This window comes from Culex quinquefasciatus, chromosome 2 (assembly GCF_015732765.1).
Source record: "Culex quinquefasciatus strain JHB chromosome 2, VPISU_Cqui_1.0_pri_paternal, whole genome shotgun sequence".
NCBI classification, from domain to species: Eukaryota; Metazoa; Arthropoda; class Insecta; order Diptera; family Culicidae; genus Culex; species Culex quinquefasciatus.
The window spans coordinates 203,830,702-203,851,027 of record NC_051862.1 but is presented as its reverse complement, the minus strand read 5'-3'; the positions used below and the strand labels follow the sequence as shown (position 1 = coordinate 203,851,027).

The following is a 20,326-nucleotide window of genomic DNA, read 5'->3' as shown; positions in this document are numbered from 1 at the left end:
TTTGATTGGATTTATTTGTGAAATCCGTTCTATAGTTTATAATGATTTATTTTTTGTCTTCAAAACTTGTCTGAAGATTTGTATGGACTAATTAATTATGTAAAATGGTTTCTTTGGTTGTCTCCATTTTTCCAAAAAAATAATCAAAAATGCAGAAATAATCGTTCGAATTTTCAGACAATTACTCTTAGATAATGTAAGTTCAATAACAAAAGTCTTGATTAGTTAGGAGTTATGAATGCAATATTGTTCAGCTTCTATAATTACCGCTTCAAATAAATTTATGTCTCGAGCATCTCAAAACGTTTGACGCGTTTCTAGAAAAGCTAAGAATACAGCACATAACTCTACCGTAGACTACGAGACATGAATCCCTAATTATTGTTTTGCACGCAACCTTTCGTTCATCGAGGAAGAAGAAAAAATGCCCACCAAAACAAAACGAACCTGTACTCACCTGGCCCTATACTGAACCAAGTTGCTCACTTTTCGCTCACCATGCTTGCCAAGGTTTTCCCCTTTCCCAGACCAATGCGGCCATGAAAATGTTCCAACACATCCAACCAGCCAAGGTTACATTGCATTTGGCCGCTTTTCCCACACACAAAAACACACTCACACATACCCCGACTGTGTCATGTCGAGCAATTTTCCTCAGTCGTTCGGGCACCACTGCAACGGTCACATCACATTTTGTCATCCGTGGAAAGTGCTCCGCGTGGGAGGATCACTTTCTCTCAAGAAGGCCGAAATGCGAAACCACTTGATATTGTAATCCGTCCAGCCCACGTTATCTTGTGTGAAAGTATAGTCTTTTAATAATAATAACTCCAACGAGACAGCGAAGGGGCTCCAAGTCATTGTCGGTCGGGACCTAGTAACCGCCAGCGAAGACTTCCTGGCTGGGATGAGTTTGTGAAGTGTGATACTTTTCAATGAACGCCGCCGGGTGAACCCAAACGGTCAAGGTTTTTATGGTAATAAGTGCAATTGAGCGAATGAACAAGAGGTACATTTGCATCTGGTGGTGAAATCTGTGGACGTTGGGATGTTCAGGAGCAAATTGTTTATTTTTTTAATTTCTGAATTGAAAAATTAAAAATTCGAAAAAGAGAATGTTTTATGTCAAAGTTACCCATCATCTTGGATACAATTACATTTAATGTTATTATTAAAAAAAGCACTATTAAAAAAATCTTCTTCCTTTGACTAAATTCTTATAAACGTATTCTTCTAAAACACAAATTGTGATTTTGAAATTCTCCTGAAAATCTAGAGGATAAGACAATTTCACGAAACTTTAATTTTTAACATTAAAAGGTGATCAATATTTTTTTAAACATCGTCGTTTTAAACAATTAGGCTTATATTTGAGGGAAAGGTGTGTCCCATGATAGTGGCTTTAGATATGGACGCTCACACTTTAGCTTAAATGCTGCCATTAACACCAAAACATATATTTCTTCAAATTTCATTCGTCATTGAAAACCAAAAGTGTCTCATTGATTGACGACTACGATAGCCTTCTTGAGGAATGGATAAGGTTTTTTTTTCACCCGAATAAACTAATCTGATGATCAATACACTTAAATCTTTGCACTGTAACAAAATTTTCCTTTTCCAACGTTTTTACCATGCGGCATATGTTGCCTTTATTTATATTTTGACATATTTCACAATTGCAAATTGGATTTTAATTCCATTCCATTTTCCATTTGTTGAATTTAACATTTTCAAATAAAAAAATATGTAAAATTAAAAAAAAATGTTTTAAAACGAAAATGTCGGAAATAATTTTCTTTTTTTTTTAGTATATTGCTTCAATTTCTAAATTATTATATTTTTTTGGGAAAAATATTTGAGACATTTTCAAAAAATTTTAATGTCACTGAAAATTTAACGAATAATTTCTGAGACATCATTGGTTAAAAAGGAAGGACTAATTTAGTTTAAATTGTTGAATTTATTGTTCACAAAGATTAAGCTAAATTCTCTTAACGTGATGCCGATTTGAATTAAAACAATTTTGAAAAATTAGCTTGATGACCTTTTTTGGCAGAATGTTTCTTCTTTGCAGCTTGTTCCAAGACACTCATAGGATTTTTTTTGAGAATAATGAAATTTATAGATATTTACACATATTACTGTTATCATCATATCTTCGAATCTTTAAAATAATTAAATCTTCAAATAATCATATCTTCAAGGGCTTTAAATTATCCCGGGTTTTGATTTTCCCGGAAAATTAAAAAAAGTAATTAAAACCTTAAATTGGGATTTTCACAATTTCGAATAAATATTTTTTTAAATGCGATAAAAATGATTACATCTATGGTACTGCCAAAAAACAGCCTTATATTACTAAACTTTTAAGATTTTTTTTTATTTGATTTTCTGTGGATATGCGTCTTCGAAATTCAATACATTCAAAATGCTTAAAATTGTCACTTTAAATTACATGTGAATAGTAAAGGTTGAAAAATGTTTTCAGAAAATTTTACACTTAAAATATTTGCTTTTAGAAATTACTAATTGTTGGGATAACTGGAACAGTACTCTGGCAACACTGCCATACCAGCCAGAGTATTTACACTGGGCTCTCCGGTGACAACTCAGTTGTCATCCGGAGATGTCAACAACAGTCTCAACTGTTTTTAATCTGTTGTTATCGTCATTCATATTGTGATTCGTTCTTGTTCGTCCAGATCTTGTTCTGTGTGGTCGTGGAGAATGTCTTCTCCCGACCTGTGTAAATAAATGGTTTTAATCGTTTACGTCGTGTGTTTTATTCGTGGCCGGTGGCCACGATCAACTCCGCGGGGCACGTCGTAACAGTGGCGACGAGGTGTTTTTCGCGAGTTTGACCCGGTTCGATCACCGGACAAACTTGCTCCCCACGCGGGGGAAGAAAAGTGCGATGGAGGAGGCAGCCATCGCGTTCGTCGTGGATGCCGCCAAAGATCCGCCTGTCAAAACGGCGCAGCAGCAGAAGCTGCCGACGGACTTCACCCTGCCAATCCACCAGCAACTTCCCCAGAAGCAACTCGTGACCAGCAGACTCCAGCAGCGGCTCCAGCAACAACATTCGCACAGGTGCGACCCACAGCAGCGATTCCAGCAGCAACCGTTGAGTTCGCAGCGATGTCGTCAGCGGCCGTGTGGAGCGCACCAAGTGGCACGAGCATCGTCCTCCTCCGAAGGTCCCGCCGACGCGTTCGACCGTTCCGCTTGCAGTTCAACCCGCGGAGGCTGCACGGAACGAAGGGTGAAGGACACGCAGCCGGAACTTATTATCCCGGCGAAACATCCAACACGTCCGATGGCGTCCATCAACGCTCTCGCCGTCGACGGTAAGGTTGGGTGTGCTGACGTCATGAAGCGGACGGCATCCGACGACGTCACAGCAGTGCATCACAGCACAACCACGAACCCGGTCCACATCAAGGCGCACCGGTTCCTACTTCGGCGGACGCAATCGTCTGCGACCAGTGCCACCAAAAGTCCCCGTCGTTTCTCAAGCGTTAAAAAAATCGAAGGGGGAGAGAAAGAACGCACTGGAATCTTCAAGGCTGACCAACCACAGCATCACCTTCAGCTGGTCAGCAACGTTCGGTCGCGTGAACAAGCAGCAACAACGTCATCATCCGAGTCGTTCGCCAGGTGCAGATCAACATGGTGTCGACTCATCATTCACCAGCCGGGACGTTGTCGTGTTGCGGCCGTACTATCAACGAATCGATGACGACGCATTCAGCGAGGCTTAGTGGCATCCACCAAGATCTGTCGCTGTGGTTCCTGCCGGTCCGGTCCATGATCCGGATCTGATCGTCGTCATCTTCAACCACATCTTCCGGCATCCGTGAGATGCAGCAGCACTGACGATCTTCTTGTTCCGAAGACCGCTCCAGTGACTCAACCCACAACAATAAAAGGGGGAGATGTTGGGATAACTGGAACAGTACTCTGGCAACACTGCCATACCAGCCAGAGTATTTACACTAGGCTCTCCGGTGACAACTCAGTTGTCATCCGGAGATGTCAACAACAGTCTCAACTGTTTTTAATCTGTTGTTATCGTCAATCATATTGTGATTCGTTCTTGTTCGTCCAGATCTTGTTCTGTGTGGTCGTGGAGAATGTCTTCTCCCGACCTGTGTAAATAAATGGTTTTAATCGTTTACGTCGTGTGTTTTATTCGTGGCCGGTGGCCACGATCAACTCCGCGGGGCACGTCGTAACACTAATGTATTCCTCTCTTTGGAATTTTGAGAACGATATAAAGGGATGGGACATAATTTATCTTCGAACACTGGAAAATAAACCGTGTTGTCTTTAGACATTTCTAATGTACTGACTAAAAGGATATGTTTTGTTTTTGTCACCATTTTCAAATCAGGTTTTTTTAATGTTATCTTTAAAAACTCCATGCATCTAAAATGTTGAGCTTTCAAACAAAAAGTTAGCAAAAAACAAGTCCTAGAGCTCCCATTTTCACAAATAATTTGAATGATTTTGCAAAAAAAAAACATCTATATTTTTGGAATCCGGGAAACCCTGAACAAAGTAATAAAAATCCCAGAATTCGTGAAATCTTGGTTTTGGAAAAATCTAATCTAATACTAAAGCCCTATGTTAATTTTTATGTACAACGGTAAAATACACCTTTAAAAACCATTTCTGATCGCCTTTTTTCATTTTAATGCTATAATTTTTTTTACATGACAACATTTTTTCGATGGATCAACTATGGTCCCCTTGGAACGAGCTGTCAAGTAGGAGCTTTTCTGTCAAGAAGGACCACGAGGTTAATTTTTCAAAATTGATTTAAAAATCAATTTTAAACTCTTTGTGGTCGTACAAAGGGTCATTGTACTCAGAAAAATAAGCTTTATCGCTGTAAACAATTATATCAGCAATCTAACCTTCATTTTAGGACCCAATTCCTGTGAAAATATACCATCTTCAAATAACTAAAATATAATATAATCAAATCCCAAAAAAAAGTAGGATGAATCTACATGAATTATAAATGTCTTTTTTAAATATTACGTGTATTCTCAAAATAAAACATAAATAATAAACATTTCCTGCAAACGGTACCTTCTGAAAAAAGATTTATTCAGGGTTTTGAGGAATGGGATTCTGAAAATGGTTTATTCTGGTGAAAGTAATTCTGACAAAGTTTCACCCAAACAAAAAAATAAAAATCTCAAAAAATGTAAAAAATGCCAAATTCTAGAGAATAACTCAGAACCATGCGTCTCCATTAAAAATATCAAATACATGATGGACCTGATGGAGACGCATCCTGCCACAAACTCAATTTACCCTTAAATACTTCTGAACACCCCCGTGTCCTCATGCCCCGATGCACTTAACCTACTCAGCAAATCGCTTTGAAACTGATTCTGATTCGTGCCTGCATCTGACAGAAACATCTGGCTGGTTGGTTGACGGACGGCCAGGAAGAAGCTGCACCAACATCATCTTTCGTCAAAGCAAAAAACTGCAGTATCGAGGGCACTCTCTGGCTGGGCTAGTGCAATGATAATAATTGCTCCCGAGTTCGACCAGCTCCGTACAACGCAGCATAGTCTCCAGCCATCAACTTCAAGTGACTGAGTTCGACTCCGGCTATCGAGTTCTACTAATATAGTGCAAAGTGAAGTTAATTAAAAGTGCCTGGTCGAGCGGCAGCAAAGTTTTGCCGCACATGTGTGTGCTACATTGCGAAATAGACTAATCAAACAACCAAACTAACAGAAAATTGGATGGAAATAAGGTGAATTTGTGTTAGATTAGCCAGTGACAACTAGAACGAAGCGTCGAAAAACTTGTTTTTACCCTATATTGCGTCAAGTTCATTGCCATTTTGTGATATTGACCTTGTCCATTTTCTGCATGTATCTGTTCGTTTGCTGTTCCCCACTGCAGTTCACCTAGAAGGATTATGTAAACATCACTACTAGTAGAATTGGTTGGTCGTTTTCCGACGTCATGAGTTTCCTGTGACGTCAGATTTGAAAATGAATTTTATTTTCATTTTTTAAATTCCTTTTTTTGTTCAATGACCAAGTTGAAGCTAGCATGTCATGCCAAGGATTTCGTTTTGCTTTTCAAACTAAACTGTTGTGTCGTCGTGCAACAGAGCAAGGTTGAATTCGATTCGTGACTAGGCGGAAAACTCTTGCCCTTTTTTCCTCTCCCATTTTAACGTGGCGGCGGTTCTCTGTTATGTGAGGAACAGCTGTTTTATTATGGGTGTGTGTTTTTGTCTGTATTTGCGCTGTTCGACGCTGCTCGTGACGGCGTGATTCTTGATCACCGTTGGTGAATTTTTCTTTGGGTTGAATTCTGTCGCATGTCACACTATTTTTTCATCTTGTTTAGGCTGTTAAAATTTTTTCTATTTTATAGAATTCTAATCAACTATAAACAATCTCAAATGCATTTTTCTGCATTGGTTGATATTCATGTAAGGCATGTATGGGTTCATTTGAAAAAATGTTAAATTTTCATGAAATTCCGATGTACAGCACTCCAAAAAAAATGTCCTCAATGTCTAAATATTTTGGAACCAAATGCTGGCAAAACAACTTAACAGGGTGTAAAATTAATTTAAAACCCCTTTTTTCTTTCAAATTTTGAAATCATGGCTCGTCATTTCAGTTATTATACTTTTTTTGTTTGGTCAGAGCCGAGGGACATGAATTTAAAAAATATTTGAAAAATATTTCTGTTTTTTCCTCGCCTAAATATTTATGCTATACGTAAGGTGCAAATTTTCCCAGGTTTCAAAAAATCCAGGAAATCTTGGGATCTCGGAAAATTTTTAAAAGAGTTCAAAAAAGTAAATTTTAATACATATTTATATTTAATTAGGTTTTTATTCATCTAAGTAGCTTTTCAATTTTGAAAATACTTAGTTGTCGTGGATTTGTAGAGTAGGGTGGTTTATGGATATATGAAAAAGACAAAATTGTTCTATTTCGTTTGCATCAACCGGAATTTCAAAGTTCTATGACCCCAGAAGCTAGCCTGAAAATTTGAGCTCATTTGGTTAAGGTTTAGTTGCTCCAGTTTTGATCTGAAGTTAGTATGGAACTTGATTCAATTTAATATGGAGAATTGTAACTTTTTACATGTTCTTATAGAAAATTTCCCAAAACCCTATCAAATTTTCCTATTCATAGGTTTCTTATAGGTTTTGATCCGGGGAACAACTTTGTAGAACATCGCAAAGTGCTAAGAATTGATCTTGGAAAGATACAGGATGTTTTTTAGAGTTTACTTTTTTCGCCAAAATTTCAAAATATGCTAAAAAAAATAATCTGTATCTTTTCGGGATCATTTCCTAGCGCTTTGCGATGTTCTACAAAGTTGTTCCCCGAATCAAAACCTATAAGAAAACGCTAACATGATAAAGTTTTATCGGGTTGAGGAAAACTTTCTAGAAGAAGAGTTAAAAAGTGAAAAATAAATCAATTAAATTTATTGAAATTTCATTCTAACTTCATATCAAAACTGGAGCAACTAAACCATAACCAAATAAGCTAAAATTTTCAGGCTACCTTTTTGGGTCATAGTACTTCAAAATTCCGGTTGATGCAAACGAAATTGAACACTTTTGTCTTTTTCATATATCCGTGAACCACGCTATTGTAGAGCCTATATTGGACGAATCTAATAAGAACAATCAAATTATTGATTAAAATCATGACTAAAAAACCGCTTTTTATTATCCATATGTGATCCGCTGCATTCCATTAGATCAATTCTCTACCAAAACCGGAAATGGATTTTATTTGTATTTTTTGATTTGGCTCAAACTTTGTGGGGGCCTTCCCTATGACCAAATAAACCATTTTGTGTGATTGGTTCATCCATACAAGTCTCCATACAATTTTGGCTGCTGTCCATACAAAAATGGTATGTAAATATTCAAACAGCTGTAACTTTTGAGTGAATTTTCTGATCAATGTGGTGTCTTCGGCAAAGTTGTAGGTATTGTTGAGGACTTTTGAGAAAAAAATAGGTACACGGAAATTTTTTTTGCAGATTTTTTTATCAACTTTTTTTTCACTAAAACTCAATTTCCCAAAATACGTATTTTTTGATTTTCGAGATTTTTTGATATGTTTTAGGGGACAAAAATCCGCAGCTTTTGAGCCATAGAGAAACATGGTCAAAAATTCTAACGCCGAGTTATGAATTTTTGAAAAAATGTGATTTTTGGAAAAAATCAAAGTTTTGTGCAAAAATAAGTTTGACATCATTTTTTAATGCAAAATTGAATTTACAATCGAAAAGTACTCCACAGATTTTTGGATAAAGTGCTCCGTTTTCAAGATATAGCCACCGAAAGTTTTATTTTAGCGAAATATTTGCAGTTTTTCAATTTTTAAAAATAGTGACCATGAGTGACCATTTCTAAATTTTTTTTTTTGAAAAGTTCAGAAAATTTGCTATAAAGTTGTCTAAGAGACATTGAAGATTGGACTTCGGGTTGCTTAGATAGAGCCGCTTTAAGAAAAAGAAACACGAAAATTGATGTTTCCAAAAATCACTTTTTTTTTTCAAAAATTCATAACTCGGTGGCAGATTTTTTGACCATGTTTCTCTATGGCTCAAAAGTTGCGGATTTTTGTACCCTAAAACATATAAAAAAATCTCGAAAATAAAAAAATACGTTATTTTGGGAAATTGAGTTTTAGTGAAAAAAAGTTGATAAAAAAATCTGCAATTTTTGTTTCCGTGTACCTATTTTTTTCTCAAGAGTCCTCAACAATACCTGCAACTTTGCCGAAGACACCAAATTGATCAGAAAATTCTTTCAAAAGCTACAGCTGTTTGAATATTTACATACCATTTTTGTATGGACAGCAGCCAAAATTGTATGAAGACTTGTATGGGTGAACCAATGACTCAAAATAGCTTATATGGTCATAGGGAAGGCCCCCACAAAGTTTAAGTCAAATAAAAAAATACAAAAAAAAAATGGTCGAAATCGGCCGATTTCGTAGAGAGTTGCTCATTATTTAAATTTTTAGGATGATTTTCACGAAGTAAAAATTAAATCGCTTTAGGGTAATTCTCTACCAACTCACACAAAATCGGGAAAAAATGCTCCGACCCCTCTTCGATTTGCGTGAAACTTTGTCCTAATGGGTAACTCGTACCGGAGGGGTGGTACAACCCCTTCCATTTTTGAACATGCGAAAAAGAGGTGTTTTTCAATAATTTGCAGCCTGAAAAGATGATTTGATGTCAAAGGGACTTTCATGTAAAATTGGACACCCGATTTGATGGCGTACTCGAAATTTCAAAAAAAGTATTTTTCAGCGAAGAAAAAATGCAATTTTTTTTTAAACTCTGCCATTTTCCGTAACTTGAATGTAAAACTTTTTGGAACATGTCATTTTAAGGGATTTTTTTTGTACTTTTCGAATCTACATTAACCCAGAAAAAAAATTCATGCAAATCGAAGAGGGGTCGGGGCAACTGCTGAGTGAGTTGGCGGAGAATCGACCAGGTCAGTGTTATTACTAATAAGTTTTTTTGTTTCTTTGATTCTAGCTTAGGTCGCTGTGAATATTTTGTAAAGGTTATGTCATTCGACTCTGACAAGTTTTCAACATTTCACTGAAAAAAAGTGTTTGAAAATGTAGTTGTTTTTCAATCATTAGTTTTCAAAATATCTAAATATGTATTGCCTTTGACATACATTTAAGGCGAACTGGTCGTATTTGACTCTGTTAAGGGCCCCAATGATTCAATAAGTCAAAAAGCTTTGAGATCTGCCAACCCTGTCTCCAGTTATAGGCTATGTTTACAAAGAGCATTATTTCCAAATTAAAATCTCTTTTAGGTTTTTTAAAAAGAATAATGACTTTTTTTCAATTGTGACCGATTTTTAGAAAACTTTGTACTAATTTGCATCAGAAAGGATGATTATTGAACAAATATTTGCTTATAGACTCTAAATAAATACAATTTGGATTGCCAAATTGGGCTAATAAACTTAATATGTATATCAAATATATTATATACTCAAAAAATGTCGCTCCAACTCCAAATATAGCTTTATTTTAACACATTTATGCTAATGGCATTCAAATCTCCTTGGATGTTTTACTGCCATCAACCATAAAATTCTTCCCGTAGACCGGAAAGATCCACACAAACATTTTTCGGCTGTTTACTTCCTCAAAATTTCTCAAAACAAACCTCCCACACACCGTGTAAGCGCCTAACCCGAGCCGACACATTGTTTGTGCCGCCACGCCGTGAGGTAGACAGCACAGCACATTTCACTTCCGGATTGTTTTCATAATAGAGTTGGCTCGTGCTGAATTTCAAGCGCCCCAAGAACCGCGCGTAGGACGACAACGCCAGGCCGGGCCGGGCAAAGGCAACGACCTGCGGCGCGGCGTGCTCTTGAAAACATTGATTCAGTATGACATCATGGGTATGCGGGGCAGCGTCGTCGTCGACTCCAGCACACATGGTCGTCACCGTTGAGCTCATGATGCCTCAGCGAAGTCAGCTGTTGGTACATTGTTGTCTCACGAAGCTAACTTGCCGGAAAGGCATCGACGAAGGGAGTATGCTGGTGGAAGTTTCTGGGTAGATGGATCTATTGATGGCAGTTTTTAAAATTTGGTTTCACAAGAAAAAAATCATAAACGAAGAAAAGAACTCTTAGAACTGAATTAAAAATCAGGAGAAATAGTAATTAGGCCGACAATAGGTACAACTCGCTATCCCCACGGGCAAATGATCCATGAAGACACATCAGTAAATATATGTTTAGCAGGGAAGCAGGGGACATCCCGTCATCAGGGCCGGCTAAAGTGTTCCCTCCACATTAGCAATGTTCTGAGAAGCTCCAAAGAGGTATATGTTTACCGCCGGTCGACTGTCGAGGGCTTATTATCGAAGCATATTAATCACATCAACGTGAGGCTTAAGAAACGTTCTGTCACGTCGGATCTGATCGATTTCAAGCGGAAGTAAACACCAGTGTCATTAGGGTGCAGACAAGCCGTCACAATGTCCAAAAACAACTTTTTGGGGGTTATTTGGGGTTGTAGGTAAATTGGACAAAACAGACATGTGATAATCATGGGGTAAAAGCGTCATGGCAAAAAAGAAAAAAAAATCGTCAATGTGTCGCCGAAGCTTCCCTTTTGGCATTGAGCAGAAACAAAGTCCGTTGCTAAGATACGGAAATAAGCAACAAAACAGCTTGCACGCGAAAGTTGCCTTTGAGACGTCTCAGTTCGATTTAATTATGCAGAAATGTTAGCTTCTTCTCAGAAGGAAGGTTCAAGAAGCTTTTTTTTGTATTTTTGCCTTTCTTACAAAAGAAAGGTTTAATTTTTATATTTCAGATTTGCAGCCATGGGGTCGGAGACAAACATTTTATTTTTCGATTAACAATTTTCGACCAGTAAATGTGGTCAAAGCCAATTTTAGAGGTAATTTTTGGACAATTTTACAGATAACACTATCAAATTAAAAGAATTCAGTTTCAAACAAAAAGTCATTCGAAAACATGCGCCATAAACTGCTTGGGCCCAAAATTTGAAGCTTTTCCAAAGTGTATTACCAGAGATATAGCCATATTGGTGTTTTTCGTCTTATTTTTACCCTATTTTTCCATTAAATTTTTGGTTTTATACAGAATCCTATACTGAACGTCAAATTCGAAGGCCCGGCTCGTTCTCATTCTCGCTCGAAAGATCGACAAGTCGAAGTCGAAGCATAAACGCTAGCACAGTTTTCTTTCTGGCTTCTCATAATAGATCGACAAAGTGCAATATCGATACATATTTTTTTAATCATAGACTAACATTAAAGACTGAGTACCCTTTATTTTTTTTCTAATAATGTCAATCCAATAAGTTTTTCTAAATTAAATATAATTATCGTGCAACCCATAATGCACTCCTGAATTAAAAAAAAATCATTCGAGGTTTAGTCTAAAAAGATTCGAAGCTTTAGGTCAAATTATCACTGGGTGGTATCATTATGATTCTGAAAAATTAATTGCACTAATATATTTTTCGGATTTTCACAATTTTGTAAGAAAGGCTCTATTTCACCTCTGGTGATATTTACTCGGGTTTTTTTAAAAACTTTTTGCCTTCCTCTCCTTACTGAGGAAAGGCTATAAAATCACTCGAAATATGAACATATTAAATTGACCTCGTAGACCCACCTTCACGTATACATATCGACTCGGAATCATCAAATTTTCAGAAAGGTATTAGAAAGACCTTTCCAATGAGCCCAAAACATTGGAGATCTGACAACCCTGTCAAAAGTTATTAGCACTTAAGTGTTGTTTATATACTTTTTGGAGGCCGGATCTCAGATATTTCAATAAAAATGATGTCCGTGTTCATCATGCAACCCCTCGTTAGTTAGATAATTGAAAGACCTTTCAAATGAGCCTAAAATATCGAAGATCTGGCAACCCTATGAAAATTTATTAGCACTTAAGTGTTATTTATACACTTTTTGGAGACCGGATCTCAGATATTTCAATAAAAATGATGTCCGTGTCCATCATGCAACCCCTCGTTAGTTAGATAATCGATAGACCTTTCAAATGAGCCTAAAACATCGACGATCTGACAACCCTATCAAAAGTTATTAGCACTTAAGTGTTATTTATACACTTTTTGGAGGCCGGATTTCAGATATTGTTATATTGTCTAAATCTTCAATGCGAACTATCGTTGGATAGGTTTTTTTATCAGACCTTGCCGACGAGCTAGAAATATTGAAGGTCTGCGAACCCTATCAAAAGAAATTAGTAATAAAGTTGATTTGTTAAACATGTTAAGGGAGAATGTTGCTATTTTTGCTGAATGTTCTGACTTTATGAATGTGAGGAAGGCACATTTTTTTGACAAAAAGACTGACTAAAAATGCAGGAATACACATAGAAATTGTAAAAAACCACTAAAAAACCTATTTTTTGACATTTTATTTTTTTAAACCGCCGTATCTTCCCAAGGATTGGACATAGGACAATGGTCAATATGGAGACTTATATGTAAAGTTGTCTGGCGAGTCGATTCCCTTTATCGGTTTAAAAAAAATTGACGTTTAGACCACTTAAAAAAAAGTTTTAGTAAATATTTTTTTGTTTTTTTTTTTTAGGAGAGGCATACCATCCTGCACTTTTCGTCAGTCTTTTTGTTACATCTTAGCCTATTTCCTCAAAAATTTTAATCGAAAAAAAATTTTACTTTTAAAGCCTAAAAATCAAAAAATCTCATAGAAGTGGCGTGTATTTTTATTTCAGTGTATTTTTTTCAGAAAGCTCGTCCAATTTCCTGACTTTGAGATACAGTAATTTTTAAATTGCAAAATTATAAAAATCCAGCAAAAAAATCGTTGTATCATTTTTTTCAATATAATCTTCATTGATACCTACAACTTAGCCAAATACACACCAGCCGAAATTTGGAAATAATTTTATTACATGTTTTACGAACAAAATCATTCATTTTGTTTGTGACGGTTTGTTACGATTTTTATTCAATCATTGCTTATCAAAACTACGATTAAAGAGAAATTTTATGGAAAAGCTTCCATTTTTTATGTAATTTTAGAAATTTTCTATTTGTAAATACTAAAAATCTTTGTAAATTATCTCCAACGGCTTTATAAGCAAAATTAATATGTTTCAAAAGATAATACCGGCTCCGTGGCTTAATGGTTGCGGCTTCTGCCTCGAATGTAGAAGGTTCAGGGATCAAATCCCGGTCGGTTCCCTTGAAATTTGGAATCAGGAAGTGAACTTTAAATATGAACAAAAAACCTTTAGGTGGGTGGGATTCGAACTCACACCCTTTGGATTGATGGTCTGGGACGCTAACCAGTCGGCCATCATGGGGTTAATGCTCTAGAACTGAATTGATCCGTAGTGGCGAAATAATGTCACAAGGTATAACATATCAATCCATTATATAACTTCTAACACCCTCTCAAAACAGCCCAGGGCCATCTCATATACTCATGAACTGGACGATGGAGTCGTGGATTGCCTGGCCCGAGTCATCTGCATTACCGATCTTTGTCCGTACAATTTCAGAAGAAATCGTTAGCCAGAGAAATGTATTCGCTTCAAAGGTTCTTGAGATATATGGTGGTTACTAACCGAACCGTCTCAGTTGAAATATACTGTGGTCATGGCCAAGTCCTGCCAAGGCGGGGGTTCAAATACATACATACATACATACAAAATTAATATGTTTCAAAAGATTATATCCTTTATAGTCCCTAATGAATTCTAAACACTTTATAAAATTAGTTTGTACTAAATTTGCACTCCAGGAAGACGCATGGTGCCAATGTGTGTCGATCTATGTAAAATTATTGCAATGCATTTCTCAAACATTCCCCAGCATCCAGCCTTGGCCTCTTACAATCCACATTTGACGCCACCAAGTCTGAGCTCATCTGAATCATCTCGACCCTCGAGAATGTTCAAGGGCTCTAATGTGTGCATAACGCGCGCACGTTCCAAATCGTGACTATCGCTTAAAAAAAAACTTAAAAAACCTGCAAATTGAACTGTTTTTCCACACCACAGTCTCGACGACAAAAACGAATCGAGATCAAACTTTTAGATTCCGGCCGATAACTGGTGCTAAACCGCCTGGAAGCGACCATCAAACACGACCTTCAATTCGGACGTTATCGTCGCGTCGTAGATAATAACGCCCAGGAATGACGTACTCGCCGTACAAGCCACTCGAGAAAAAAGCATCGGCAAACATTATCGAACTAAGTAAACTGCTGCTATCTGGCTTTCGGGGGGCCAGCCCCATCCATTTTTCAATTGTCAGCGCGAATTTGTGTTGGACAAGTGATTGCCTATCGGCCGACAATCGAAAGCCGTTATCGGAGATGGTAGTGAATTAGCCCACAAAGTCACGTGTTTCCGCGTAATTTTACTACAATTGGGCGCACCCTTTCTGAACTCGAAGAGTGGAGGCAGTCTTATCTGATGCACCAGCGGATTGAATTGATTTTCAACGAGTTGGTCGTTGCAACTGCTCCATATATTGTTTGCCATTTCAGTTTGATGATGATGACAAGGTGTCACATTTTTTTTTCATTGCCTCCAGCTACTGTAGCGAGTTTGAGCCAGACGCTGAAGATAAACTTGGTATGGAACGTGATTTTGTCGAAATTGATTCATATGTATTATCACTTTGAATGTTTCTACTGAACGTGCTAGTGTTAATTTACAACTCTTCTAATTTTGCTTTTTCTTTTTTTTATATTTAAGCGTGACATTGTCACTTTAATTTATTATGTTATATAGATACTATTTCCATTTGAAAAAGTTGAAATGGCTTTGAACTTGATATCATACGCCCTAGATATCGCTAAACGTTACTTTAACCTTACAACATACCTGCCACCATGATACTAACGAGACTCGACCAGATCGACCGATTGACGGTATCAATTACCATCACCATAATCATCACCATTACCGGTCATTACCGGGCGCAATTACTTCCAGTCAGTTCAACTAACTCATCTCTCTCAACCTTTCCGCTCTCCCCTTTTTTGCACAGAGAAAACTCGGAACACAACAAAGACGATGCATTCCGCGAAATTATCGCCAGCTGCCGGTCGCTCAGCAAGTACGAGACCAACACCCGGTCGGCGCTTCCGCAGATCTTCTCCGCGATCATCGCGGCCGCCTTCCACATCGTCATCGGCATTTCGCTGGCCTACTCGGCGATTCTGATCCCACAGCTGGAGGACCCGTCCAGCGACATCGTGGTCACCAAGTCACAGTCCTCGTGGATCGCGTCGATCATCGTGATCATGGTCCCGATCGGGTCACTCTTCGCGGGGGTTCTGATGGAGTTCCTCGGCCGGTTGAACACGATCAAGCTGGCGGCGGTGCCGTGCATAATCGGGTGGATCGCCATAGCGATGGCGGACAGCTTCTTCTGGATCATGGTGGGGCGAGTGTTGACCGGATTCGCCTGCGCAATCGGGACCAGTCCGGCGATCGTGTACATCACGGAGGTGTCTCGACCGGATATGCGAGGGTCGTTGATCTCTTCAGGGCCTACGATTGCTTCCTTGGGTAAGTTTATCAAATCGTTCTGGTTGCACTCTACTAATCCACGTTTCCTTTTAGGAATGGTCATTGCATACGCCAAGGGTGCCTACCTAAACTGGCGCTTGGTAGCCTGGATCAACATCGTGTATACGCTGGTTCCGGTGATTTTGATTCAACTGTTCGTGCCAGAATCTCCCGTGTGGTTGGTCTCGAAGGGACGCATCGAAGATGCGGCCAAATCACTGCGCTTCCTGTATAAGAAGTATCCGCAGCCGGAGCATACTGTGAGTAGTAGTAGTACGAGAGTCTTTTTTTGGAATATACTTAAATTTTTACAAAATGCCATATTCTTTCGAAAGTACGCAAATTTTCATAATTTGACATATGAGTTTTAAACGAAACGAAATTGTGTATGCTTTTTCCCTTTAAAAAAAATGCAAAATTTTCACAAAATACCGTAATTTTTGCAAAATATTTATATTTCCAATTTTACAATTTTAGTTTTCAACAAAAAAAAAACTGTTTGAAAGTGAAAACGCGATCTAAATTTCGCTTCGTTGATACCTATATTACAAATTTTGAAAATTAATGTATTTTCGAAACAAAATGGTATTCCGTGAAATTTTTATGTGTTTTCAAAAAAAAACTTTAATAAGGTGAAAAAGCATACACAATTTCGCTTCGCTTTATATCCATATTAACAATTTGAGTATTTTCATATTTTTCATAAAATTTATAAAAATAATAAAATTTAAAAAGAATATTTTGATAAAGATTTATTAACTTCAATAGTTTTTGTCTCGACCAAAATTATTTTTCAATTTAATTATAACCATTCAAGCAAATAAAAAAAATCAACAAAAACTTTTTTGTATTTAGAAACTTTAAATTTAATTAGACCGAGGTATGAAGGTTGATGAAAAAAACAACATAAATCAGTGTTTCTCAACCGGTGAGGAATTCCCCCCTGGGGGGGAATTTGGCCATTCTAGGGGGGGAATGAGGGTTCAATAGAAATTCAATGTCTTGAATCATTCTTTGCAACTTTCAGTTTCTTTGATTAGTAATAACAACATTTGTTTTTTCCCAAAAAATAGTTATTAAAGTTTCAATTTCTGTGAATTTTGACATTTCTTGAAACAATAAAAAGATTTTTTTTAAATATTTCTGAGGTATTTGTATTTTTTGGACTCAAGCAGATTTTTTGGGACAGATTTGCTGGTTTCGGTGAGATTTTTGTACACTTTTAACAAGAATGTTTTATTAAATAATTGGCAGTTGACGAACAAATTTTCAAATATTATTTAAGTTTGTTTGAATTCTTAACATTTTTAAGAGTAATCTGTCTTTTGCCGCAGATAATTATTAATTTGGTTTAATATTTGTACATATTTTATAATTGTATTTTTTTATTGTAATTTAAACGAAAAGAAGCTCAGAATAGTGGCTTTTCATTTTTTAATTAAAATAAAACGTTTTCAAATACCTTCTATAGTTTTTTTTTTTTTGTTATGAAAACTGTAATCTTTTTGCAAACCTAAAAAAATTTATTATGTTTGTGCATTGATACCAGTAAATTTAAAATAAGGGGGGGGGGAATGAAGTTCTTGCAAATCAGTTAAGGGGGGAATGGATCTCAAAAGGTTGAGAAACACTGACATAAATGATTTATTTAAAAAAATATATTTTATTATGTTATAGATACATAAATTTTTAGATATTTGTTTCAAAACTTTGAAAGTTTTTGTGGGATTTGAAATAAAATTTTAATTTCTTTATTAAAATTTTGTTTTTTGAAAAATGCAACAATGCCGACAGAATTTCGTTTCACTTAATACATCATATTCTGCCTTGTCTAAGCGATTCTTTAAAGGAAAAAAAAATTAAAAAGAGTTTTTTTATATGGAAAGTAACTTTCTCTTGATAATTTTAAAAAAATGCAAATAATTTTGCAGAAGACAACAAATTGTTTATTAAATCGTTAGCATGATCCGTCTGTTTGAAAACATTTTATGAAAAGATGCAAAAAAATCACTGAAGACTTTTAAGGGATTACATACATGTAGAAAATCACAAAATTTCATATTTCAGAAAATTCACTAAATTTACTAAAAAGATTATTTTCAATAACTCCTGAAAGTTTCATGAAGATATTTCGTTACTGAACTGAGTATGAGACGATTTAAGTTCACAATTTTGTCATGCGTAAAGCAGACTGTCAAACTTTGTGAACGTTTTTCTCTAAACACCGAGTTGATTTACGGGTGCCACGATATCTCAAGATGGAATGGACCAAATTGGCTGAAATTTGGGGTGAAGACTCTCAAGATATATCCCGTGTGCATGATGAAGCCCGATTTCGAAAATTTGCTTTTTTAAAAAATACAAAAATGAAATGCTGACGATTTTTTATATGAAAAACATAAAAATATTTTTATCTTTTTTTAAAATAAGTTTTTGAAAATCGGCCTTCGTCATGCACACGAGACGGTTTAACGAGTCTTCACCAAAATTTTGAGCCAATTTGGTCAAAGCTGTGTTGAGATATCGTGGCACCAAATGTATTCAAATTTGTTTTGATGATTGATGAAAATGTGTTTTTTTTAATGCCCTGAAAACAGATTTACAAATAGTTCAAGTGTGTGCTCAGACCAACCTCTGACATTTTTGCCGATTTACATGTATGTAACCCCTTAAGAACGGACTAATAATGCAAGATAGCATCTTTTATCAAAGAGAAAGTCCAACAAATTCAAACTAAATAAAAAGAATGCTTATTTTTAAGAAAATTGTCGAATATTTTCGAACTCCAATAACAATTCTATAAATATTCCAGGATCAAACCCTATCCGAGATGCACCTGAGCGCCCTTATCAAGGAGCGCGAAAACAAGATCCGCGAAGCGGAAAAGAGCGTCGACGCGAACAAGTCCAAACTGCGAGGCTTCCTAAAACCCACCGGGTACAAACCTATGATCATCCTGTTCTGGTTCTTCCTGATCCAGCAGTTCAGTGGCATCTACATCACGCTGTTCTTCGCGGTCACCTTCATTCAGGACGTGGGAACCGAGGTGAACGCCTTCACGGCGTCCATCTTTGTCGGCCTAACGCGGTTCACGATGTCTTTGCTGAATGCGTGGCTGCTGAAGAAGTTCGCCCGTAGACCACTCGTCATGGTTTCGACGACGGGAATGGCCATCTGTATGGCGGTTTCCGGGTTGTTCACGCTCTGGATCAAGAACGGAACTACGACGCTTACGTGGGTTCCCGTGGTGTGTCTGCTGCTGTACGTGTGCTCCTCTATGATTGGACTGCTGACGATTCCGTGGACCATGACGGCCGAACTGTTCCCCACGGAAATCCGAGGAATCGGCCATTCACTGTCGTACTCCATGGCGAACCTGCTGATGTTCTTTGCTGTGCAAAGTTACAGGTAAATTAATCAAGATCTAACTCAATTCTTCAACATCTTCTAAATATTTTTATCTTACAGATCAATGAACGACTTCCTCGGCGGATCACACGCCGTCCAGTGGCTGTTCGCCGTCGTGTCGGTGCTCGGCTTCCTGTACGCGCTCATCTTCCTGCCGGAGACCCACGGCAAGAGTCTGGCGGAAATCGAGGCGTACTTTGCCGGTGGCAAGAAACGTACCCCGGCCAACTCACCAAGCAATACCAACGCGAATCTGCAGGCCGCCCGACACTGCACCGTGACGGAGCACCTCATCAAGAGTCCCAGCTCGGCGTCGTTCCGCGTGCGGGAGGCCGAATCGATGCTGAAGAAGCAGGAACTTGTATAGAGATATCATCCTCGTTGAGTACTGCAGAGTAGTATTAACAATTGCGCGCGCGTATTAAGTGTACTTAGGTATTTTTTCGACGCACTGGTTCATGATCCGAAAAACGCATGTTATATTTTTGTACGGCACTTTTCAGCAAACAAAAGAAAACGCGAAAGTATTAATACTGAACAACGTTAATACATAAAACATATTTATTACTGAATGTTACTTAACTTTACAAAATACAAAAGAAAAAAACTAGATTTTACTAATGTTAGTTAGGAGTGAAAGATTTGAAGCAAGAGAGCTTGTTGTGCGATACTTAAACAAAACGAAACAAACGTGTACGAATCATTCGGAGCAAATGTGATTGGTAAAGAGTATTATCAGGCGTGTGTGCAAATGAAACTTTGTTTGTGATTTAATCCACCTATTTT

General features: G+C 37.2%; 1 protein-coding gene across 2 annotated transcripts in view; it reads left to right on the top strand.

Annotated features, from left to right (window-relative positions):
- The window catches only part of LOC6054082 (facilitated trehalose transporter Tret1-2 homolog), a 33,491-nt gene extending 13,344 nt beyond the window's left edge, over window positions 1–20,147 (top strand). The window contains exons 1-5 of one of the 2 annotated variants that reach the window (XM_038255148.1): window positions 5,573–5,782; window positions 15,609–16,132; window positions 16,187–16,392; window positions 18,945–19,540; window positions 19,601–20,147. In XM_038255148.1, the coding sequence (XP_038111076.1) occupies window positions 5,772–5,782; window positions 15,609–16,132; window positions 16,187–16,392; window positions 18,945–19,540; window positions 19,601–19,907 (1,644 nt within the window). In that variant the 5' untranslated portion in view covers window positions 5,573–5,771 and the 3' untranslated portion in view covers window positions 19,908–20,147. Of the gene's footprint in view, window positions 1–5,572; window positions 5,783–15,608; window positions 16,133–16,186; window positions 16,393–18,944; window positions 19,541–19,600 lie in introns of those variants that run through there. The other variant, XM_038255147.1, reaches the window with a different exon arrangement.
- The last annotated feature ends 179 nt before the right edge of the window (window positions 20,148–20,326 follow it).